Source organism: Nannobrachium achirus, assembly GCF_963921795.1.
Source record: "Nannobrachium achirus genome assembly, chromosome: 8".
NCBI classification, from domain to species: domain Eukaryota; kingdom Metazoa; phylum Chordata; class Actinopteri; order Myctophiformes; family Myctophidae; genus Nannobrachium; species Nannobrachium achirus.
The window spans coordinates 28,572,159-28,599,164 of NC_137817.1; the positions used below are offsets into that span (position 1 = coordinate 28,572,159).

Consider the following 27,006-nt stretch of genomic DNA (forward strand, 5'->3'; position numbering starts at 1 on the left):
TACAGTTGACCTTTTGGAACGTCGGCAAGGTGCTTTGGACAAAAGGGCTTCTCAGGGTTCTCACATTTCTTGGCTTTCAAAGTGGGATTTTAACATCTCAAGGTTTGGATGATAATAGGCATGATGTCATTGAATAGAGTATAGTTTGTAATTCATAACAATGAGAAGGGCAGAAAATCCCGCACTTACAGTCAAAAAAGTTTAATAGAGATACAAGGTTTCGGTCGCTCTGACCTTCATCAGGTATTTGTCATATAAGAATCTAATCATATACCAAATAAAGTTCTAAGTGACCAAAACCGTCTATCTCTATTATGTAAGTGAGGACAGTGTGATCCTTTTTGCCCTTCTCATGTTGACTGCCACCTATGCACCTGTCCCTTGAAGTACGTATACGAAAAGGACTTTTTCACTAATTCAGAACAGTAAAATATTGCCGTGATGATGTCTTTGCTTTGTATTAAAAATGCAATCATGCCATCACTATGCAGATTTGAACCTTAAATCCTGATTACACAAGTTGTGACTTACAGTAGTAATAAACTATGTTCACCATGAAACCATTGTTAAATGATTGTTGTAGTCATCATGTCATCTACTTCAAATAAACTGTACAGAGGCATAATGTGGTAGAGTAAGTGAGGTTATGATTACAGTGTCATAATTCTATTACCAGTCTGTTCCATATTGATTCTAATGTGACACCATGTCACAACAAATTAGTATTCAAGTGCTGACCTAGCCAGATGTGCATACAATTGTCTTATGTCTCAAGGGTCTTGAGATATTTCCTATTTTCCTTCACAGGAATAGGTTGTCAAGTAGTGATTCTCTAGGCTTGCACATTGATATTGATATGAGAAAGTACCAATTGAAAATCAATTCCCTGAGAAAAAAAGGGGGGTTTGCCAAATCCATCCAACTAGTGATTAAAAAGGTTCTAAAATACAACACAGTGAGTTTACACATAATTGTACTGTAGAAGGGAATTTCAAGTATCCACTCCACACACAAATGGCCAAAAAGCTATAATGCTTTTTTCAACGCATGCATTGGGAAATGGCTTTCCAAAATGCATTGGGAAATGGCTTTCCAACGCCTCGCACCGCGAGGCGTTGTGTGCTTGTAGATTAGCTGTTTTCACTAGTTTAGTTCATTTTTAAAATGATAAATACAAAACAAACGGTCTTGGACATACGAAGTTTCCACCCGACAACAACGATATACTATATAGAATATGCAAGGAACATCATGATGCTGCTGGGCCGGCATGGTGTTCACACTTTGCCTGCAATGTTGTAGGTCCCTAGCAGGCATAATTGCTGAAATAAGATTGCTGCCACTCAAGATTACACATCACACCAAAATCAAATATGCTGATTGCCTGCACATTTCATATCTGAACAGGCCATAGTTTAACATTTTGAGAATACAACCTTAGACACCCTCATAGCCTTTGCCAAAATATGCGACCACTTTATGAGGTCAAATGAACAGAGTTCATTTCAATTATTTTAGAGGGCAGAGTTTAAAATTCATATTGTTGCTGAACATTAATTTGGAAATTAGAGCAGGATGGCTCATCTAAAAATGAGGGGGGAAAGGGAGGGAAAAAACAGTGATCTTAACTGTGAACTACAATTGTTAGATAAGTATGGTACTGTACCAATGTGATTAAAACGGAGTCAGAAGACAAAAGCTCAATCTTTGTTCTTACTCTCACATGGTCATGATTCATGAAATATGTTCCGTGACAGCAAGAAAAAGATTGCGCTTACGATTGGCCAAAAGGGGTTTTCTCAGTAGAGTGGCTGGCATCTCCCTTAGGGTTAAGGTGAGAAGCTCAGTCAAATAATGGTCCCAGAGATAGAAATAGCATTAAATGGGGGCCTGCAGCCTAATGCATGTCAAACTGGGTGTCCTTCATGGTTGAGAATCACTGCTAGAGCCGTAAAGATCTTCTCTTACGGGGGACCCTGGCAAATCTTTTCAAATGGGGGTCCGCAGACTAATAAGTGTCAATTTGGGGGTCCTTGACATTAAAAGGTTTGAGAACCACTTGTCTAGGGATTCCAGTCAGAGCTGGCTAACGTGGCCATGCAGGGAAAATTAAGTATGGGGTCCCCTGCCGAGTGAGTCCCTATATGAGAGATTATTGTCCTAAATATAATAGCCGACCAAACCAAATGATATAAACTTGGTGGAAAACACGTTTCTATCTGTCAGTCAGGATGTTAGAGGCACCACCACACACAGTCTTTTTTCCCCCTCTCACTTTCTCTTTTCTTTTTTCCGCTGCATCTAAAGAGCAGGTAAATTATCTACACAGTCACGGTGCTCCAGGTGCTGTAGGTGACAGATGGGTGCAGGTTGCCCGCGGTCAGCACTGAAGTACCTACAATCACAGCAGCTGGTAGTCCTTTGTGGTAGTCCTCAATCTTATTACCATGATCATAAAATATATCGTCGCTGTCGGGTGAAAACCTTGTATGTCCAAAACCGTTCGTTTTGCATTTTTCATTTTAAAAATGATTTAAACTAGTGAAAACAGCCGATCTACAAGCACACAACGCCTCGCTCCGCGAGGCGTTGTGTGCTTGTAGATCTGCTGTTTTCACTACTTTTGTATGACGGCCTTGTACAATGAAGCAGAGCTTTACTTTGCGAAAGAACATACAAATTTGAAACTTGGAGATACGAGGTTTCTGCCCGACAGTGACGATATATTTCCCATGCATTTGTTGTTGCCTGAGGTTATCCAACTAGGGCTGGAGTACCAGCCCAAGCTAATGTAGAAGAAGGCTGATATCCTGCCTGATAATTAGTTTAGCCTGATTTATTAACAAAGTCGAAAGTAGAACATAACATTTACTCGACACTTTAACTGAATAAAACTATTAACATTACTGTCAATGAAGAACTGCCTCTGCAAATGAAATGGTATACTGGGATTTCCAGACGGTGTGTGGAGCGAGCATGTTGAAAACACAGCAGGTGCTTTTCTTCTGTGTTTTGGGTCCTTTGTACCCATTTGAACTCTAGTGTCTCCTCAGACATAAATTTACCCCATCAGCTGCAGCAACCGTGTTTGACCGCCAAGTTTCCACCATGTTTAACACAGTGAGAACCCTCCTCAGTGAGTTCCCTCACAGTGACTGTTTGGCACAGTGGTTCTCAAATGTTTTCATGTCAAGGACTTCCAAATTAGTATGTATTTTTGGCCGCAGACCCCCGTTTGAAAAGGTTTGTGTTGTTAAAACTATATACTCTTTGAGAATAGTGTATCTACAAGCTCCACATCGCAGCAGTTTGTGGGCTAAGCTTGTACTGTAGATCCGCTATTTTCATATAACCTATATTAATTCATTTGTTTTGCTTGGGAACCCACAGACACCACTTTGAGAAACACTTGTTTAGAGCATATCAGCTGCCATATTAATATCACTATCTCTGTCCTTTTATCACTCCCTCACCAAAGGCAAATAAAGGTTGGGTATGTGATATACTGCAGTGTACAGTATATATGTACTGTATGTCAGTGTGTGAATTTTTCTCTGTTTCTGTCCAACATAAACATGTTCGCATAACCCAATGAAATACAGTTTCATGAATGTCAGTGCAGATTTGTGGTAGGAGAGATAGCCACTTTAAGACTTTGCATCCCTATGGGCATTAACACATCATTGCTCACAGCCAGCTGTGATGAACATCACCCTCCTTCACAGCACCATGCGTGAAATGACGGTACCCTCCTGCGCTTGACATACAGAGGGAAGTCAGATATATGGGGAGAAGTGGGAGAGCAGCAGACAAAGCAGGGAAAGAATAGATAGAAGGGGGATGAGGGGAAGAGAACAGCAGACAACGGAGAAAGTAGCCAGAGTGATTTTCCTTTTGTTTCCCTTGTGTTATGTCTCTTCTATTCTCTTTTACTGTAGTGCCTTTGTACTGCAGATCTAAAGCCATCTTCCCTCGCCGCTCCGCTATCGCCTTCACTTTACCCTCCTGTCTTTCCACTGTCCACTTATCTCTCGCTGCCTTTCTCCATCCTACCTTTCTTCTTTGGCGCTCTGTCCTTCTCTGTCAGCCTCTCTTTCTCACCCTCTCATCCCTCTCGCTTCCCATGACATTAACAGATAGGGAAGGCAGCACTGTCCCAGGGAAGATCTATTGCTTCTGTCCTCTTTTAAAAATCCTCTTGTGGTTTTCTACTGTTCTTCTCAATCGGCCTCTCTCCTCAGCCTCTGCAGCCACTACAGATAAGGCCGATAAGCCATTGACTTATGACTTATTCTGTGTGCCACATATCCGTGTATCGGTGTGCACATGTGCGTCTACATATGTGCTTCTCCACACATGCAGCATCTGGCACACTTTTAAAGATCCCAAGAGGCAGATTTAGTGCACTTCCTAAAGAGAGAGAGGAACTCTCTCTCCTCCATCGCACATGGAGGGACAGAGCAAAGCATGGAGGAATTCAAAGAGACTCTGTGACTTTCGAGCCCAACAAGCAGGTCTCCTCCACCCTGTCGCATCTCATAGACAACTAGAAGCAGTGCTCTTCCGAGCACAGGTCTCCACCAGGCAAACTTTGGAAGCTAATATTAGCCAATCAGGATGGCATATGAAATATCAGACGGATCGGACTTGATCACATGACTATAGAGATACTGTGTACCGATTTGCGTGATTTTTGGATAAAATCTCAAGGAGTAATATCCAAAAATGTGTTTTACATAAGTCGGCCCAAAGGTGGCGCTATAAAAGGCTTATGTGAAAAATGCAGGGCAAAGGTTTATCCTTAGCTTCTAGGGAGTGTGCTTGCAAAGTTTGAAACTGATCGGTGGAGTTATAGGTAAAACCACAAATCGGCCTGTTATAGCGCCACCATGAGGTTGATTTAAAAAAAAATAAGTGGCATTTCTTCCTCGGCCTAGTGGGAACGTGTGTGCGCGATTTCATGATAATCGCACTTTGCGTTTGTGATTTGAGGCATTTTGTTCAAAACAGCTCGATCCTACAAACTTTGGAAGCCAATCTTAGCCAATCAGGATGGAATATGCAAAATCGGACAGATCCGTGTCGATCACATGACTGTCGAGATACTGCCTACCGATTTGTATGATTTTTGGACAAAATCTGTAAGAGTAGTGCACAGAAATGTGTTTTGCGAACATCGGCCACTAGGTGGCGCTAGAAAAAGCCCATTTGAAAAATTTAGGGCAGAGGTTCTAGATTGGCATCCAGGGAATGTGTGTGCTCACTTTGGCAGCGACCGGGCCAACGGTGACTGAGATTAGCTGCACACAAACTGCGAGGACGCACGGACACACGGACACACGGACGGACAGACACACGGACGGACGGACACACGGACGGACGGAGGGGAAAACATACTCTCCCCCAAGCCTTCGGCTGGTGGAGACAATTACACAAATGGAAAGGGGGGCGTTTTGCCAGAACTTGTGCTTATGTAACCGTACACAACAATAAAAGAAACCGTGAACCTTGAACTGGTTGACATCACCTTGAGGAGCTTGCATCTATGGTCACAAGGGGATTTGTTGCATGTGTCTGCACATATATGACATATAGGTATATGTACTATAGGTCTGTGCCTGTGCGTGTCTATATGCATGAATCTATTATATCGCCGTTGTCGGGTGGAAACCTTGTATGTCCAAAACCATTCATTTTTTATATCATTTAAAAAATGAACTAAACTAGAGAAAACTGCCGATCTACAAGCACACAACGCCTCGCGGTGCGAGGCGTTGTGTGCTTGTAGATCGGCTGTTTTCACTACTTTTGTGCGACGGCCTTGTCTGATGAAGCAGGGCTTTACTTCGCGAAAAAAACACAAATTTGAAACTTCAAGATACGAGGTTTCTGCCCGACAGTGACGATATATGTGTGTGCCTGTGTGTGTCCATATGCATGAATCTATTACAGTATATGTACGGCGTGTGTCTTTGTGCGCATGTCCTCTCACCACTGGCTGCAGCTGTGTACCAGGCATCATGGCATTGGCAAGATGCATCTGCTGGGCCAACATGGCCATATTCTTCTGTTGTATCAGGTTGTTCCTGCCATTGATCTCCAGCTGGGTCTTTAGGTGGGGCGGTGGGTGCAGGTACTTACAGTTCTCCCTGGAACAGCGGCCCTGGGGGGGGGGAGGAGACAAGTGGAAGAGATAGCGCTTAATTAAACAACAAAACAGAGAGGCCAGGGTCAAGCTGAAGCAGCAGAGTTTGGATTGCGATTCCCTGGATTCTCTGCTCAGTGTAAAGAAGCAATGATCCTTGGCCTGGGTCAGTGCCCACACATTCAAGAGGATCTGACCTATGTCTCTGACGTCTGAAGCTGCCACTCACTTAACAAAGCAGAGAGATCAAAACTCCTCACTGCCTTTACCCATCATTTTCCTTCTGTTCCCTATGAGAGACCCATCATCGCCAGGAGCGGAATTAAAATGGATTTGCTCTTTATGTGTGTCTGTTAACACATAGAACAATTTAACGTTTCAGAAAACAATAAAATGGATCCAAAAAAAGTACAGATGCAATTGTCGAAGTCACCCTTAATGCAGCGTGCCTTTTGCATGCAAAAGTGAATTTCTTAATGCAAAATTGCTTTGCCCGGGGGAATGGACCTGCCAGGGAAATTTTAATTGTCTTCATTTTCTTCTTGGCTGCCAAAATGGTGAGAGGAATGTTTTAGCAGTTTTAGTGCATTGAGAGAAATGTGGCTTGTGTGACGGGATGCTTTTTTCAGTTGAACAAGGAACAAGTTGAAAGTGAACAAGGACGCAGAAACAGATGCGGGAAATGTGGAAATATCGAAAATAGCAGACCTCCAAGCTCACAACGCGTCGCGCTGCCGCTGCAGTGCGTTGTGAGCTTGGAGGTTGGCTATTTTCGGTGCATAATCAAGTCAATACTGGAGATGGCGTACAGCATGTATTTCTACACAGATAGGGCAATTCTTTCAACATAAGATGCTGCATTCAAGTTCAGGAGAGTTTGGACAAGGCAATTCTCTTGAATGCTGCCTTCAGGTATGGCATGCAAAGAGGACATTTCTTTCACCATAGTAAAAACTGCATTCGTTGTCTGGAGAGGGCACATTTTACAGACGCATAAAAGGGCAGGGGCTCAAGCCCCCTTTGATGTCTATGCGTGCACGTGCCTGCTGGAGACTTCCACGGCAGATATCCACAAACACATACAGACACGCAGATGGCATGGAAATACAGTTAAAACATACACACATCACAGTGCTCCATCCAGTATTCTGCTAGTGTCTATAGACAGTGCATTGTGCGTCTAGGTGCCTGGCGCTCTGGGTGATTATATTCATCCAGTCGGCAGCCTAAGGGGAAAAGGAGGGAATGTAATTTACGCTCTCATAATGCCTGCTCCACTGAACACTCCCCTGGCTAGGTGTAATATCTTAGATATCTCCTCCTCCGTCTTGCATTCCCTCTCTCCTCCATGCCTTCCGTTCCTCTCAATCCCCTGACATGCTGAGCCCCATGCTGATATTTGCTCTCCTCATCTTGAATACAGAGCAGTGAAGACAGAAGGCAGGGGCGACACAAGGGGGGGGGGGGGGGGGGGGAGTGGGACTGAGTTACTATAGGGCCCAAGGTGGAGGGGCCTTAATTATTTTATACTTCAGCTATTGAAAAATAGCAGATATACAAGCTCACAGCGTGGCACCGAGTGCCACGCTGCGAGGTTGTAGATCTGCTATTTTTTAAAAGTAGTGAAAATCTTTGAATATGGTATATTTATTTTTTAGGCGAACATTCATAACTCAAATTTTGCTTCTGGGGGGTCCCTGGAACGAAATATTTTGAGATGGGGGTCCGTGGCCAAATACATATCATTTTGGGGGTCCTTCACATGAAAAGGTTTGAGCAACACAGACATAGAAACATAGGTTTTTCAAAAGACCTTAGAAGGATTTGAAATATTCAAAGACTCGCACAAATGTTCGAGATTTTTGAAATGGTCAAAATAGCAGATATACAAGCTCAAAGGCAAGCGTGGCACCGAGTGCTGCGAGCTTGTAGATCTGCTATTTTTCAATAGTTAAAGTACCCAGGGCCCAGAATTTGGTGCGACACCCCTGGACAGAAGAACCACCTCTCTCTCTCTCTCTGTCTATCTGTATGTATGTCTATTTCAACATCCAGGCAAGAACACCTATCCCCTTTGATCCCACCACCAAAGCTGCATCTCTATCAGCCTCTTTCATCTCCTTCTCCATCTTGTGCCGACCGTCCTCTTTTAAAAAGCTCCCAGGCATTCCGGTCACAAATCTACAACCTCCCAGGAGGTATTAAAGGTTGGATGACATGTTTCTGCTTATCTCAGTGAGATGACCTGCTGGCTACCCACTGTGGACCACTATGACACGTGCACGCACGGACACACTCAATCTAGCATCACCCACTTCTCTTCCCTCTAGCCTTGAGTCGTCATGCTCTCCCCTGTGCACTCTATGCCACTATTTCCTCATTACAGCCTGATCTGCCTAGCGACAGCCAAAAAGATCGCATTGGTGAACGGCTGAATGTCAGCGCCTGATTGGCCGGGTGCAGAGAGCTATCGCAGTCTGGTCCCGTTGATTGGCCCAGGGGCAGACAATTGACGCCGCTCCCAGACTGGCTTATCCCCATGTGACTCCCACTATTGATTAGGGCTAATTGGTTAATGTCTCTTGATATACGGGGAACATTCCCTCTGGGTGGCTACACCTAACCCATTGTCGGCCCCAGACACATTATTGTGTGCTGTGTGCGCAAGTGTCGTGTGTGTGTGTGTGTGCATGTGTGCATGCATGTGTGTGTGTGTGTGTGCGTGTGCGTGTGCGTGTGTGTGTGTGTGTGTGTGTGTGTGTTCTATAAAAGGTGAACATACTGTCTGCCTCTATAGTAATAAGTATTGCCTATGCACACAGCATCGTGGTTGACATGGGCAGATTCGCTGTGCTGTCCAACTACAGATTGTGTCTGATGTACTTTGAATGATCGTCAGTCAAAGTGACGTCTCAACTTCAAATGGAGCCCTTGATGCTGACAGGGTGCTTTAGATCAGCGAAGCAATGAAATCAACTAAATGAACATGGGAATTACACACACACACACACACACACACACACACACACACACACACACACACACACACACACACACACACACACACACACACACACACCACACACACACACACACACACACACACACACACACACACAGCATATACCCGTAAAACATTATTCGCATCATGACCATGGGCCCCCTGAGAGAAGGAGGTGAATGCTCAGACATTATGCTAGCAGTCATTGGAATTCAAATGCCTGCCTTGTACTTTATCCAGACCTTGTTCCTGACCTTCTGTTTTTATTTATTTTTATTTTTTTTCAACTCTAGCAGTTTATGTGGCTCAGCTGGAGTCTAAACACCATGGATCCGCATTAGCCTGAGGACGCTGCAGTCCTGTCCTGTAAAGCTAATGTCCTGGCACACACACACAAACGCACGCACGCACACACGCACACACACACACACACACGCACACACGCACGCACACACGCACACTATTTTCCTGCTGTCTAAACGATGTCAGTGCTGGTTAATGGGGAGCCTGTCTGAGCCAAAGCACGGCTCCCTCTGGCTACTGTGTCTGACTACCAGAATTTACTCAGGATGGCTCTGGTCCGCTTTCACTTGTCTACCTCCTCTCCTCTGAGACACTAATATGCTAAAGGGGCTACACTACCTGAATCTATCTCTCTCTCTCTCTTTCTCTCTCTCTCTCTCTTTCTCTGCCCCTCCTTGCACTGTCAGAGAGGTTTGGGCTCTGTCTGGATGAGGATGAGTCAGTTCTCCCCGCCAGCCTCTGGTCATTACACGGAACAAATGTGATCCCATTCCCCCGTTTGGAGGTGCTAAACATCAGAGGTGTGGCACTTAGGCTACTTGTTGTCGTGTTTTGGCTGACTGCCAGCAGGCAGCCTGCAGGCTCGTCTCCTCAGTCCTCCTCGCCCAAGATATTCCAACGCTCAATGCAAAGTGCCATTGCCATGTTTTGGCCGTAGTGTGATGAGCAAAAATAAATAAAATAAGGCAACCTGAACTGTGTGTACAAGAATGTTCAGCAGGACAAAGGGAAATCTTTTGTAACTCCCGCTGGGGTACAGCACAGTATGTGCATGCATGCTCGAGCACCGCGCATTCATAACCTGCACTTATAAATCACATTGGCCTCATTATACCAGAGTGAGATAGCTCTCACCAGGTTCCACATGATCCTGAAGAGATTCACACCTTCACCATATAGCTTGTTTTTTTTTTTTTTTTTTTTGGTTACGTTACATTTTGGTGGTTGCGGTGTCCAGTAATACACTAGGTGACACATAGGTTATCAACAGTAATTGTTATGCACATTATGCACATCAAACTTGAACAGAGACGCCCGCACGCACACACGCACACACACACACACACACACACACACACACACACACACACACACACACACACACACACACACACACACACACACACACACACACACACACACACACACGCACGCACACAAAGATGGGGACTGCCCTTGAGCTGCATAGTGTCAGGTGTGATACCTGACACTATGCAGCTGACACACATGGTCCAGTATAACCCTGGAAGCAACCTGCTTTTAATCAGCAGCCCATAATACTCTGTGGCCCAGACCTCAGCCACAGAGTCACATCATTTACACAACGGTGGCAGTAACGATTAAAGCTGCCCGTCCACAGTAACCACGCCTATGTATGTGACTGGATGCATTTAATACGTTTTATTGAACAGGGGGCCTAAAGGAACGCATATGACACCAGGTTCAAAGTGGTTAAATTGTCAAAATAATGTAATTTGATTTGAATAACATTTTTAAGGGTTATCCTTTTGTATTATTTTATTTATTGTCTCTCCCTTTCAAGTGCAAAACCCACAGTAAGTGGCCAGCCCCCATTATTTCCTTTTGGTCTTCGTAGCAATGCAACAAAGCAAAAAGCTGTGTTGTTGTGCGTGCATGTGTTTACATGGACACGAGCACACATTGGAGAGGCATATGAGCATAAACTCATCCTGTCAGTCTCATTTGTTACTGGATTACTGCTGCCAAGGCGGATCGCTGAAGGATTAATGTCTCTGTTGATTGTCAGAGAGTAATGCTACCAATTACAGAATTCTGATCACGGAGAAGCAAAACAAGAACAGACGGAGAGAAAAGTAAAAAGGCAAAAAAAAAAAAAACGCATGAGAGAGACAGACAGACAGACAGACAAATAAGCAGGCGGGGGAAATAGAAAGGGAGACGTGGGACCTGCATTTCTCATTAATATTAATCAAAAGCAGTCTGTGCCAGTGATTTCAGCTCCGTCTCTGCTGATGGAAAACTACATCCTCCACTGGATAGAACAGACCTGAGTGGAAGAAGTGGATTTCTTTACTAAAGTAAAAGTATCAATACTGTAGAAATATGGTATTCAAAATGTACTTAAAGGGGAAGACCACCCATTTTCAATATTGAAATATGTCATTAATATACCTTAGAGGAGTTGTGTGGAAATAGAAAAAAGTTCCCCGCCTTCTGTGTTGCCTAGAACTGGAGGATTGATTTTGGGGTTTGTATTGTAAAGTACAATGTGTGATGTCATCAAGTTGTAATTTACAATACAAACCCCAAAATCAATCCTCCAGTTCTAGTCAACACAGAAGGGGGGGAACTTTTTTTCTATTTCCACACAACTCCTCTAAGGTATATTAATGACATATTTCAATATTGAAAATGGGTGGTCTTCCCCTTTAACTACAAAAGTACAAATGTATTGGCATCAAAATATACCACAAAGTACCATAAAACTACTTAATATGCAGACAATGTCCAAGTTAAAATTGTATGTTGGGTTGAAGTGGTTAATGTGTGTTTTGTAATAATAATCAGAATCTAGAAAGTAACTAGTAACTAAAGTTTTTTAAATAATTGTAGTGTAGTTGAGTAACTTAGATGTATAGTTAGGCTGCCCTCAGACCAAAATATGGTCGGCAGTGGATAAACTCTTCTGGTGCGCTGCTGGCAAAAAACGCAGAGAGCATATTCCGTCCCAAAGCCAGTGACGCCCCGTCACTCACTTCCCGCACCGCCCTCCCTCTCTGTAGCCTGTTACACTAGCGTAGCGATACTCATCATATTTTACGTGTCAACTCTATAATGGACAGGCGAAGGGTACTTGCCCTTGCTTTATTGGAAGGGGAGATGCAACAAGCTAAAAAGAGAAGAGTTTGGGTGCACGAGACTCTTGATCAAAACAAAACATCTCCCAGTCCCTTCCTGATTCTCAGAATGTTACGCCTTCGACTCACCCGATTGGACAGGGGGGGAAACCAGAATCTGCGTGGAGAATTTCTTTGCTCCAGCATAAATGCAAGGTCTGCGCGGAGCGCAGATATCCTCCACTGACATGAAACCGCCGCCTTCTCATTGAAATGCATTGGCGGAACGCGGATTCCACTCTCGTAGGCATTTTGGTCTGAGCCCAGCCTTAGTATAGAAGAATAAAGAATTGAAAATACTCCAGTAAAGTAAAAACTTATACTTGAGTAGAGTAGTTCATCATTGCCTGGCTGCGCACTAGGCCTCTGTGCATGTTCACTCACACATCACCCGTTGATTCTAAATGATCCTTTAATCCAGCAGAAATGACTCATTCTGAGTTAGTCACACATAATCCTGAGTAGGGATGGGACGATATAAGAATTTCATATCACGATTATTGTGACAAAAGAAATCACGATTTACGATATCATCACGATAATCAAAATCCATTATCCTGGGGCGGAACGTTTGCCAAAAAATAGCAGATCTATAAGCTCACAACACGTCACAACGTGACGCGTTGTGAGCTTGTAGATCGGCTATTTTTTGGCAAAGACATTTGATAGAGAATGAAAAAAAGACTGTATCAAGTACGTATATTATAAGTATCAATTATAGAGGGTTTAAATGGTACCGGATATGCAGCTCTGCAATAAAAGGTGAATTGATCCAAGTGCATGACGGAGGACGATATCACGATAATTTAAATCTCCAGGACACGATTATCGTGAGTGTTTTTTATCACGATAAACGATACTATCGCTTATCATCCCATCCCTAATCCTGAGCACTCTGATCTGCCGCACCACCTTTTCTCTGCTCCTTGTTGGTCTTGGACTCAGCCTTGCCAGATTTTGTGAGAGAAACAAACAACGAAGCCAATGAAAACAAGGCCAAAAGAAGCGACTATAGGCTGCGGCTATTTGAAAATAGGCGATCTATAAGCTCATAACGCGCCACGATGCCACGCGTTGTGATCCTGTAGATCTGCTATTTTCAAATAGCCGTTTAAAAAGCGGTAATGTTAGAACATTTTCGAAACATTGTAACAACACAAATCTTGGATGGGGGGTGGGGGGTATTTTCAGGTGGGTGGGGGTCTGAGGACAAATATATATATTCATCTGGGGGTCCTTGCCATGAAAATGTTTAAAGATGGGGTGCCATGATATTCCCCCCCTAAAACATGTTGATATAGGATTTTTTCCCAAAAAGTCTACAGAAAGTGTTAAAATTATGTTTTTATGTGACCACACCCACCAGTTCATTAAGTATGGCTGGTTGCCTGGTGGATGGGGTGACCCAGCTGAAGTTGGGTCCACACCCACAGTGTTGGGTGTATGGTAAAAGGGGAGGGGCTGATTGTATGATGTCATTAACTCAGCGTTTTTCAGTTGGGCCATTTGACTCAGAGGCTTTCAGCTTTCAGGAAGTAACCACAAATACACAGGGAAGGCGAATTTGCACATTATAACCCCACGCAGGCAGTCTATTAGAGTAATGTTAACTCCATAGACACATACAAAACAGAAAAAGTACAAAACTATGGCACCATCTCTTCAAGAACCACTGGTATACTGTAACAACATTAGGAAACAAGCCCAAATAAGCTCAAAAACCGCAACCCGCAACTACCAACATTAGGACAATACAAGCAGCTTTACAGAACGAAAGCCCAAAATGGTTTAAATAAGCGGACATGGCGACGCTGCTTGGACTCCCCCCTCAGGGCACATAATGGCTGCCAGGGCCATCAGCACCGCGGGCCGCAGACCCGCGGTGTGACAGCGCGGGGCTCAGGGTTTAGACAGCAGTCGTCCCAACCCTGGTGCATTGGCAATTCTCTCTGAATGTCACCGCATCTCCCTCCCACTCCAAACGACAACCATCAATCAAGTCAGCAGCTCCGTCTGGACGGGGGGCTGTGTGAGGAGAATGTACAAGCAGACGCACACACACACACACTTGGACGTGCGTACGCACAAGCGCGCGCGCACACACACACACACACACACACACACACACACACACACACACACACACACACACACTTGTGTCTGCAAGTAAGTGCTTTCTTAGCCCGAAAGGTTCCTGTTGGCCAGCAAACGTCAGACAGATTATGACATCACGCAGAACACAAAGAACACCCTGTCTGAGAGAGTGGCCAGACAGGCCAACTAATGTCCCCCCCCCCCCCCCCCCCCCCCCACACACACACACACACACACACACACACACTCTCTCCTTCTCTCTCTCTCTCTCTCTCACACACACACACACACACACACACACACACACACACACACACACAGGCACGTGCACACATAGACATCAAAGGGGGCTTGAGCCCCTGCCCTTTTATCCGTCTGTAAAAAGTGCCCTCTCCAGACCAGGAATGCAGTTTTCACTATACTAGCCCTTACCCGTTCAAAGATATGAGCTCCGAAATGATGTGCAGTGTGTGGGTTATGGGATGTGCACTGTGCACACAGTATATGAGGGATGGAAAGTAACTTTAACTGGTGCTTGCATGCTAATATGTAGGAGCATCAATGTAAGAAATACCCGTTCCATTTAACAGCTACAGAGATACTGTGTACCGATCTGCATGATTTTTGGACAACATCTGTAACAGGGCCAGAACCCCCCCCCGCCTGCACACACACACACACACACCCCCCCACCCCACACACCCGTGTGTGTGTGTGTGTGGGTTTGTGTGTGATTGTGCATGGCCTGAACAACAGCGCCCCTCCCTTAACATGTGTGGTCACAAAAGGTACTGTAGGCTAAATAGATATAGATACACCATAAAAATGCTAATATACAGTATATGATTTGTGAAAGTGACAAACGGGCTTCACAGTTATGTTAGGTGTGTTCATATGCTAATGGTGATGCGATTTCAGATCAATTGCTCCAGCCACTGAGGAGAAACGCTGTTTCAGACAGACAGACAGACAGACAGACAGACAGACAGACACTCACTCACTCACTCACTCACTCACTCACTCACTCAGACAGACAGACATTCGCAAAATTATAGTATAGATGGTGGAAAGAAATGCAAATGCCCTCTTTCCATGCCATACCTGAAGGCAGCATTCAAGAGAATTGCCTTGTCCAAACTCTCCTAAACTTAGCATGTTATGTTGAAAGATTTGCCTTCTCTGTGATAGCATCAAGCTATCATTTTTAAAATGCTCTGCATGTCCCTGCACACACACTTGCGTGCACGCACACAACCACAGGCAATAAACAGGTTATGAAATGTGCACCAGCTGCAAATATCTGCCTGATCACGCCATGTGTTAGGAAGTAGTATTGAGGGGAAAACGTCCACAAATCCCCAGGCTTTATTCTTCCTCCTTCATTCCCTCACCGTCTGTCCCCAGTAGTAGAAAGGTTCCAATCATATGCACTGCTGCACTGCTCCAGTGGATGACATGCAGATACGTTCAGGGGTGTCGCACCAAATTCTGGGCCCTGGGTACAAGGATTCATTGCAGGCCCCCCATGAATCTTCTTATAGGGCGAGGGGGTTTAATCCATTTAGACTGCATGGGAACGCATTATACTATTGAAATATAGCAGATATACAAGCTCACAGCGCGGCACCGAAGGTTTTTTGAAAAACCTGTTTCCCAATTCCAGAAGCAAAATTTGGGTTAGAAATGTTTGCTTAAAAAATACATATTCAAAGATTTGCACACATTTTCACAACTTTTCAAAAATAGCAGATCTACAAGCTCACAGCGCGGCTGTGAGCTTGTAGATCTGCTATTTTTCAATAGCTAAACTAAAGTATAAAATAATTAAGGCACCTCCACCTTGGGCCCTAGTCAGTCCCACTCCCCCCCCCCCCCTTGTGACGCCCCTGGATACGTTTGAGGGGCTCTCCCTGCAGACCAGACCTCTCTAGGAAGCCATATCTGACAGAATATATTTTAGCTAGATGTCCATACAAGTCTCATTAGCACTTTGCTGCCATCTATCAAAATCTGGGACACCCCCGATCATTTAATAACCTTCAGCTCTCGTTTAGCTGGGCAGAGAGTAACAAGCCTTCGGGAGACGGGAACAAGTAGCCAAAACGACTCAAGCAACACATACAACCAGAGACAGAGTAGACAAAGTCAAAGACATTTTAGTCATACGGGCTGAAGGTCTGACAGTTGTAAAATAACAGGCCCGGGCCAAAGACAAATAGTGCTTCTGATGATGAAGCGTACAACACAAATGACATTCAGACCATGGAAAGCTTTTAGCCTTAGCGCTAATTAGCCAAAATGTCAATTATAGCCCCCAAAAAAAGCACCACTTAGCCTGGCAATGTGTTAGCGTGTTTTGGCTGTCTGCAGGTATAAAATCGTTAGCATAGGGGGGCTAATGACCAGGGGGCATCGTTAGTGGCTAATGACAGCACTGCTGCTCTTGAGCTCAGCTGTTCCTTGTTTTGTCATCCGCCATTATAATTACATTGCTGAAAATTACTGGCTGAAGTGGTCCAAATTTAGCAAACAATTATGTATGATTCATGTTTAAACACAGGGTGTTTTTGTCCCGCACTGTGCTGGCATCACAACTAGGGGGTCAAGAGAAGTCAGCAAAGTCATGCAGGATAGTTAGTCTGGTGCCCTGCAGGGGCTAACCATTTTTTTATCATTTTTATCCCACGATTTTGTAACCCATTTTCACCCAGTACCAATTGCCTATGTAATCCTGGGCTCTGCTGCCGCGTCTGGGGAGACAACGGACATGCTTCCTTCTATGCATGAGGAGTCCAAGTTGCTTGTTTTCACCTGACAGTGGGGATTTTCCCGGTTTGGACGTAGCTCGTGGAAGGAACACGTTATTCCAACCAGTTCCTTTCCCCTCCATCAGGCGCCCCGGCTGGCCAGGGGGAGGCATTATAGAGACCAGGAGAACATGCAAACTCCACACAGAAAGGCCATTTCACCAACCCCACCTAGGGTGTGGGCACTGATGACGTGGAGGAGGGAACACGCCCCCAGCGCACCCGGCGGGAATCAAACCCAGGACCTTCCAGCTGTGAGGCGACAGCGCTACACAGCTAACCACTGCGCCGCCGTGCCCTCTTCTGCAGGGGCTATCCTAACTATCCTGCATGACTTACATGCTTGTTATATTATAGTTTAATTGCGACCGAAGGTCGCATATACAAGGTCGCATATACTCTGAAGAACCGTGTCGCTTGAGTGTCCTTCCTTCCTTCCGTATCCTCGTGACCGTCCGTATCCTCTGTGATGTCAGTGTGATGTCAGCGAGTTGTGACATCACTTCCTGTACAGGGCGGCTACACGAAATGTGGATAACACTATATATGGAGATAGTCCAGTCCATCATGTCATATGGGACTACCGTCATAGAAGTAGCCATTGTTAGGCCGGAGTCATTGGCTGTCTAAACATGGAGATGTGGATAACACTATATATGGAGATAGTCTAGTCCAATATGTCATATGGGACTACCGTCATAGACAGTAGCCATTGTTAATCCGGAGTCAATGGCTGACTGTCTGTACAGGAAGTGATGTCACATGACATACTTTTTATGCCCATATATGAGTCCTAACATGGAGATGTGGATAACACTATATATGGAGATAGTCTAGTCCAATATGTCATATGGAACTACCGTCATAGACAGTAGCTATTGTTAGGTCGGAGACAATGGCTGTCTGTCTGTCTGACTGTCTGTACAGGAAGTGATGTCACATCACATGACATACTTTTTATGCCCATATATGAGTCCTTCTGTACCACATCTCCATGTTTAGGCAAACTCCACACAGAAAGGCTCTATCGCCAACCCAACCTAGGTGTGAGCGATAGGGGCCTTTCTGTGTGGAGTTTGCCTAAACATGGAGATCTGATCCTCTGATCTGATACGGGCGGCTGGACTTAGATCACCTATGAAAGGATGTCCATGAAAGAATGTCCATTCCACCTGGAGAAAAGAAAATGTAACAAGGAGGTGGCAACAGGGCGGCCAAATAAAGTTATTAGGCCTGGATCCAACTTTAAGTCGACGCACATGATTCCAGAAGTGTAGTGCTTATTCGCTCTTGTATCAACCGGTACTCCGAATGTACTTAGAATTTAACATATTTTCTAAAGTAAAATATGGGGGCTGCTGTGTTAAGAACGTTTCGTTGTCAAGCTCAACGTTGGGCATTTGGACCTATATCATGGAGAAATGGAGCGAATCTGTTTGGCCTAAACATGGAGATGTGGATAACACTATATATGGAGATAGTCTAGTACATCATGTCATATGGGACTACCGTCATAGACAGTAGCCATTGTTAGGGCGGTCGAGTCAATGCTGTCTGTCTGACTGTCTGTACAGGAAGTGATGTCACATGACATACTTTGTATGCTCATATATGAGTCCTTCTGTACCACATCTCCATGTTTAGGCAAACTCCACACAGAAAGGCCATATCGCCAACCGAACCTAGGGTGTGAGCGATAGGGCCTTTCTGTGTGGAGTTTGCGTGTTCTCCCCCGTGTCTCCTAGGGTTGATACCCTCACAAAAACATGAACAAACTCCCCCCAGAATGACAACAACTAGAATCGTCAGAGAAACGCTGTGGTTGGCCAGATTGTCAAGAATTGGCGCGACCTCGCCCTTTAGGGCGAGGTTGCATGTCACCCTGAGGTCGCATTCCACCCTCGGGTGTCTTACTAGTTTATATACATTTATTTGTGACATTTATCCGTCAATTCAAAATTAGACTTTTTCCAAATATGGAGATGACTGACATCATAGACCACATGAGACTGACACAGTATGTCCATTCTAAGATATGAGCTTATATTTTATTTGCAACCGTAGGTCGCAGTTTATGAGAACAGTCTATGAGTCAGTCAGTCAGTCAGTCAGTCAGTCAGTAGCCTCGGAAACCCAGACTTTTATTTTGGCGAAAGGAAGAAAAAATAGACCAGGTCAACCTGGTTGTGCCAGACCCCGGTTCTGCCAACCCTCTGGGCCTATAAATTTAATGGTACATTTATAGGCTGTCTGTCCCTTTATAGGCTGTCTATCCCTCCCTCATGTCATCATCATTTGTGACATCATTGTGACCAAATATGGAGAAAAGAGGGAGGGACAGACCGACAGACAAAGCCTTTTGCTTTGTCTGTCGGTCTGTCCCTCCCTCATGTCATTGTGATGACATGAAGGCTTTGTCTGTCGGTCTATCCCTCCCTCATGTCATCATCATGTCATCATCATGACCATCTATGGAGAAAAACCGGACAGACCGACATTTGCTTATGTAGGCCTACCCATTTCATGGGTCTGGCAAATAGTCAGTCAGTCAGTCAGTCAGTCAGTCCGTAACGCCTCAATGCCTATAGCTGACCTGTTCTAACATCACATTGTTGACTGTCACACTCCATATATGACCAAGACAGCCTGTTCTGGTAATTATATGGAGATCCCCGATGTCATCAATATTAAGCCCATATTTGGCAATGCCCATATACTGTATATATAATGCCCCAAGACAGAATTAATTTGCAAATCAAGACGGCTGACTATCATCACCTGACACAGTGCACACAAACTGCCAGTATGCCAAGGAAGAGCCTCCACTACAACTTTTTCTAATCATCCAGATGGTGGCGCTATAACAACCACTCATGTTTTTGCCTGAAACTCTTGAACCGTAGGTTGTACACTTGACATTTTCCTCCTGGATTCCTTGGATCATGACGCATAGGCCTATAGGCCCTGGTCATTAAGTGCTCGACTAGATTATATGTCCTTTCTTCAAAACAAACTTTTTGCTACTACTCTACACATTCTGTCCCACACCTCACACAAATCGGTAAATATTATATCTCTGCAGTGATGTGATCAAGATATATCAGTCAGAATCTGCAGGTTACATTCCCATTGGCTATGAGTGCCTTCCAAACTTTGCGGGCCTTGTGTAGGCGTACCTGGGATAGTAGTAGTGCTCAGAGGAGTGCACTATTCTAGTTACATTTGTCTTAATTTGTTTTGTTGCGACCGTTAGGTCGCAAGTTTACTATGAAAATGGTCCACAACTTGTCTGTGTGAGTATCTCTGTCTGTCACATCCTGACACTGTGGTTCTATGGGTCTTGTCGCTCTGACATCATACTCTGATGTCACTGTGATGTCAGGCGAACCACAATTAACATAATGGGTTTTGCTGCTCTTACATCACGCTCTGGCTTGATGTCCCTTTTATGCCCATATATGGAGATCGATGATGTCATCACGAGTCACACTTGCAAATTAATTACAATTCTTGTCCGTTTATGCCCATATATGGAGATCCCTGTCCCGATGTCATCAATATTAAGCGCATATCTGGGAATGCCCATATTTGGTAATGCCCATATATGGGCACGTTCCGACATCACATTGTTGACTATCATGCAGGGGTCTGGTGCAACTGGTCCGATATACATCACTGGCTAGATGGCCAAGAATTGGCGCGGCCAAGAATAGGGCGAGGTCACGGTCACATGTCGCCCTGAGGCGTCTTACTAGTAGTTTTTAAATGTAAAATTAGAATCTATGTTCCGCTAAGATATTTCAAATCAATTGTCACTGTCACAGTTTCTCCTGCAACATACATATTAGGTGTGAGATTATCATTATCCGTTGACCTCTTTGTGAAGAGAGAAATGTTTTCTAACATAATTGTTGAAAATGATGTCTCACTGTCTTAATAAAACACTTGAAACACAACCACATGAACATGCACGTGCCATAACCCTCCCCTCCCCCAATTTCTCTTCCTGAAGGCACAGTATTCATCTAATATCTAATAACCTAATCCTGACTCCTGTGGGAGTGTCATTGTGGAATTGTGCAGCATTCCTAATTAGCTTTGCTCTCATTAGGTCTACATTAACTCACTACAGAGTGACAAACACACACTTAAGTGTGCACACGCACGCACTCACTCACACTCACACACACACACACACACACACACACACACACACACACACACACACACACACACACACACACACACACACACACACAAAAGAGTGAGAACGCAAGAGATAGCGGAACAGTTAGGCCACCTCACAGCCCCTGAGATGAGGCCCTTTTTTATCAGTTTCTTTTTCAATTAATTCTCTTTCCTTTTATCAGTTCATCTTTCTCTCCCTTCACCGTTCCCTCCCTCCTTCCCAGTCTAAGTATAATCCTCTCTTGGTTCTTCTGTATTCACGGTCTCCTAAGCTGACTCCAGTATAGCTTTATCTCTATAGTTCACTGGATCTGTATCATGTTACTATTCACTGATTCCAGTACTGGTTTATCTCTAGTTCACTGTATCATGTTTAGGGATGGGACGATAAGTGATGTTAACATTTATCGTGATTAAAAACACTTTAGATTTACTTTATCGTGAAATCGTACTCTGTCATGCGCTGGGAACAATTCACCTTTTATTTGCAGAGCTGCATATCAAATATAAAACGTACTTATAATATACGTACTTGAAACAGTCTTTTTTTTCACACTCTACCAAATCTCTTTGGTAAAAAAATAGCCAATCTACAAGCTCACAACGCGTCGCGTTGCGACGCATTGTGAGCTTGTACATCTGCTACTTTTTGGCAAATGTTCCGCCCCAAGATAATGGATGTCGGGGATATTTTGATTATAATATCGTAAATCACGATTTATTTGGTCAAAATAATCGTGATATGAAATGTTCATATTGTGTATTGTCCCATCCCCAATCATGTTTCTATTCCACTCCAGTACAGGTTATCTCTAGTTCACTGTATCATGGTTCTGTATTCACAGTCTGCTATAAGCTGACTCAAGTACAGGTTTATCTCGAGTTCACTGCAGGTCATGGTTCTATTCACTGACTCCTAAGCCAGGGCTTCACTGGCGGCGTCTCGTTGCTTTGCGTCGTGACGGCTTCATTGACACCGCCACGTTGACGTCCGACCGGCTCCACCGCAGGCGCAGTGGCTGTGAGTTATCATTCTCAATATCCCATTTCCAACACAACATGAAAATCACTTTCAAACAGGAATACAACTATTTGTGACCGACCTGAATGTTCATGTTGTCACACAAACAGCAACAATGCACAACCGACCATGATTATAGCCTGTTGTGTTTTTATCTCAAAGAAGACCACTGTTACATAAAACAAATACGCTAGGATTTTTGGGGCATCTAGTCACCCTAGTGAATGACGTGAATGGATAGCCAATAGCAGAAAATACATGAATATACATTTAAATACACAATGCTATTACATTTAATCATCATTTACATGACTGGACTGTTGTGGACGCCGTCACCGGAGCGTCCGACGTTGACAGCTCAGCTCAGATGTTAGGACTAATTATTTTTCTCCCATCTCTTTAATGTTTGTTCTGTAAACTAACCGTCATGACTAGCAAAGAAACATGTCCCTACACCCCGACATTTTTCGTAATCGTTCATTCCCACTACTCTTCATATAGCTTTTCCGCCATCCTCATCATACATGTTTTAATCGTGAAAGAGTCAGTGAGCAGAAAACAAATATGAGGAGATACTTGTTGTCCCTCTGTTGGGGTGCGTCATGGCTCAGCCAGTTAGTCCATACAACTAGTGAGCGTGAGGACCAGTGGTGGAAAAAGTACTCACATTTAAGTAAAAGTATCAATACTGTAATGCAGAAATACTCCGCTACAAGTAAAAGTCCGGAATTCAAAATGTACTTGAGTAAAAGTATGAAAGTGTTAGCATCAAAATGTACTTAAAGAACCAAAAGTAAAAGTACAACATGTTTGAAAATAGCCAATCTGCAAGTTAGTAAAATTAATGGAAATTTGAAATACTGAAGTAAAGTACAAATACCTCAAAACTGTACTTAAGTACAGTACTTAAGTAAATGTACTTAGTTACTTTACACCACTGGTGAGGACCTGGGTCTGAATCCATACCCCCTCGTCTTTTCTCACGGCTGTCCTCCTCTCTTGGTTTCCTGTCTCTATATGGTCTTAAATAACGCCCAAAACATGTTCCACTAGCTGGCAAGAGGCAAAGCTGAGTGTTTACAACAACTCATGATTATTGCATGACTACCGCGTACACGCATGCACGCACGCACACACACACACACACACACACACGCACACACACACACACACACACACACACACACACACACACACACACACACACACACACACACACATTTGAATTCATTTATTGGATTACGATTAGAGACATAAATCATCAAAATCCAATAGTAATAAGAGACAACAGTACAGTGCAAAAGATCATGTTCACAAATAATGTCCTTGATTCCCTAAGCTATAGGGCAGAGCATGAAACACACAAACTATGGGTATAGATGGCACCGTCTTTTCCAGATAAAGTGACTGCCAATGATGGCAGACACAGAGCAGAACTTAGCCAATTGTTTTGCTGCTTTTTTTGCCAGTCCAGCAAGTTGGAGTCCTCTCACACACATTTTATGAACATGCCCTAGGCTACCAAATATCAAAATTATAATTTTACAATTATAACCACAAGCAGAGATGGCATTTGCAAGGGGCTGATATTTTGACCATTTATAGGTAAAGCAGGTGTCCATGTACATGTCAAAAGAGCATCCAACTTCTAGGATGAAAACTGACTTGGTGGATTCATTGATCATGACAATGTCCGGAGTATTGGGGAAGCTTTCCACAGTATTGTTAAATGTATTGTTGAGTTGAGATGAGGCAAACCAGTTAATTTGAACAGTTTTGTTAACATGGAATATTTTGTGTGTTGTCCAGTGGCACGGCGCAGTTCTTTTGCTGTCAAATCCACGATGCGATCGTGGCGTGCCGTATACAGTCCCTTGAAGGCGGGGCAGCCGTTCATAATGTGCGCAACAGATTCCAATTGTTGGTTATTGTGCAGAAGGCAGTATGGCTCGTGTTGTGATGGGTACCAGACACACACACACACACACACACACACACACACACACACACACACACACACACACACACACACACACACACACACACACACACACACACACACACACTCACTATAAGAAAGATAAATACAGACAGATGGAGAATAGCTCTGGAGAGATGGTGTGGGTAACAAAGACAGAAAGTTGCCATAACGCGAGTTCATGATAATTAAAACAGAAGAAAAAGATGAGGCAGAAAGAAAAAAGAAGAAAAAAAACCCACACAAAACAAATGTTGTGCTCACAGCATTATCTGAGGGTGGATTTAATATCAGGTAGCTGAATTCTCAGGCTCATCTCTGCACCTCTGTTGAGAGGAGCCGTGATTGGAATGTGGGGGAGGCTTAGTGTTCCAGCGTGCTCTTCTATCTATCTATCTACTCCTTACGAGTCAGATATCACACTAGAACGAACACCCTGCAGCTATACTTGCACTCTCCCATTTCAATTTACCACACAAGCCCTCGGATTTCAATTAACCACATGAACCCTAGCACGCCTATTCTGTCTTAATAAGCAGTCTGTTGGCGAAAATAGGCGATTTTTACTGGGCACGTAATGGAGAAAGTCATGACTCTCTTGCAATGACACAACAACATCACCACACAAGTGCATGAGCATGGACACACACACGCACCCACGCACGCACGCACACACACTCCTACAGTATACTGTACACCTTACAAAGCAGGGAGTCCCTTCGTTAACATCCATACAGTGTCATTGCCTTGAGGTTAAAGCAGATAAGAGAGGATTAGCATTAATTTACAACATAAAGTGATAATACCCACCGGACGCGCACATAGTGCGCACGCACGCACGCACGCACGCATGCACGCACGCACGCACGCACGCACGCACGCACGCACGCACGCACGCACACACACACACAAAGTCACATAGTCACACAGGGCAGGCAGCCAGCCAGCCAGCCAGCTATACTCTAAGAAAGAATTCTGTGACCGAGTAAATAGCACTATTAGAAAAGGTTATATTTACTCAATAAAATCACTGAATATCATGTATGTGATTGTTTGAGTAGGTCACACCAAACAAAATGAGTAAAAATCCAACTGTTCTTTTTGAGTTAGATGTACATATATTATTTGAGTTAATTTCATGAGAATAAATTAGTATTTGACCAACTGATTTTATTCATGAATTATACTCAATTTGTTTTGGTAATTTTCCTTCATAATATTTGAGTATGGAGTACTTATATGGATCAATTTAAAAAGACCCTTAATTATTATTCATTCCAACTTAATAATCTTTCATCTCTCACAACAACTTAAACAATTGAGTAGATATGACTAAGATTCAAAATTGTACACAAGGGTTCATGGGAAAGTTCTACTGGAACATTCTGTCAACAAACAGCAGCAGCACACATCTTCTTCAACAAGAAACCTGGAGAGTGTTTGCAAATATTGGTAAGTAGATTTACTGTATCTTTGTGCATATAGGCTACACAAATGTATTGGGTATAACTTATGTTCTTTACAAAGGTTTTCAGCTATAAGGTTACAGTGAGGGGAATGTGCAAGCCCTCTAGTCATTGTGACTTTTTGCATTTATTACAAGCTATGCAGAGCTGCATACAATGGTGTGTACAATGAAGATAAAATGCACAGGTATAGGCCTACATTATTATCTACATGTCTTATTTTTTACTCTCTTCCCCTCATCTCTGTCTTCCAGGTTAGTGCAAAGTTCAGGATGATCACCACACTGAATCTTGAGCCAAAATGTATGGCAATGTTGGACTTCTATACCCCCAAACTACTGTCCATGTTCCAGTCCAAGAAGGGCAGTTTGGGCACAAATGAGTATTGTACTTCAGGTATGAAACTTTCATTTACTCTAACTGCTTTAATTATATTTCACCTGGCTAATGACAATAATTACTATATTAATTTATGCTAAACTCATCTTTATCCCCTGCAACTCTCTCTCCTGATTATTCATTTCTAAATGTATGTCTTAATAGCTACTAAGGACAGTCTCCCAGCTTCCGTTGCTAAAACTGGGTTGTGGAAACAATTGTATTGCCAAAGTTTATGTTAGTTATGAAAGTGCAGTCGTACTTTTTCTTTATTGTTCAAATAATTATTTTTCTATTCTGCAGAGAGGAATCCCCAATCAACGAACACGAGAGGTCATCATCCGATGTCTCATCGACCATCTGGAAGAAGATAGTGTCAAGATCAAGGACTTTCAAGTTAGTAAAATAAATGTTTTGACGTTTTAATGTCATCGTGGATGAGACCATCCCATGCAAAGGAACAGCATAGTGATGTCCAGAGAATGAGGTTGTGACATTGGCTGAATGGCTGTTGCATCCGTTGCATGTCTGGTCCAACTGATTCAAGATTATGCCCAGGGCTGCATGTGTGGAGACAGCTAGGATTGCTCAATGTGTGTCTGTGTGTCTTGTAACATTTAGCCTGAAAGTGAGCTCTAAACAATTATCTTCACAATGTGTGCAGGAAGGAAGCTGCTGGTGCACCTGTCAGAGTAGAAGAGAAGTTGACAGAGGAGGTGATGATGAAGATGAAGATCTACCTGCTG

At 43.7% G+C, this 27,006-nt stretch overlaps 1 protein-coding gene across 16 annotated transcripts in view; it reads right to left on the minus strand.

Moving 5' to 3' along the window:
- Positions 1–27,006, minus strand: part of LOC308289249 (muscleblind-like protein 1) — a gene marked incomplete at both ends in the record, with an annotated part of 87,019 nt that overhangs the window by 24,286 nt on the left and 35,727 nt on the right. For 6 of the 16 annotated variants that reach the window (XM_080730882.1, XM_080730878.1, XM_080730892.1 and 3 more), the window contains one exon: positions 5,996–6,163. In XM_080730882.1, coding sequence (XP_080587008.1) covers positions 5,996–6,163 — 168 coding nt within the window. Of the gene's footprint in view, positions 1–5,950; positions 6,308–27,006 lie in introns of all 16 variants that reach the window. The other 10 variants (XM_080730884.1, XM_080730883.1, XM_080730881.1 and 7 more) reach the window with 3 other exon arrangements.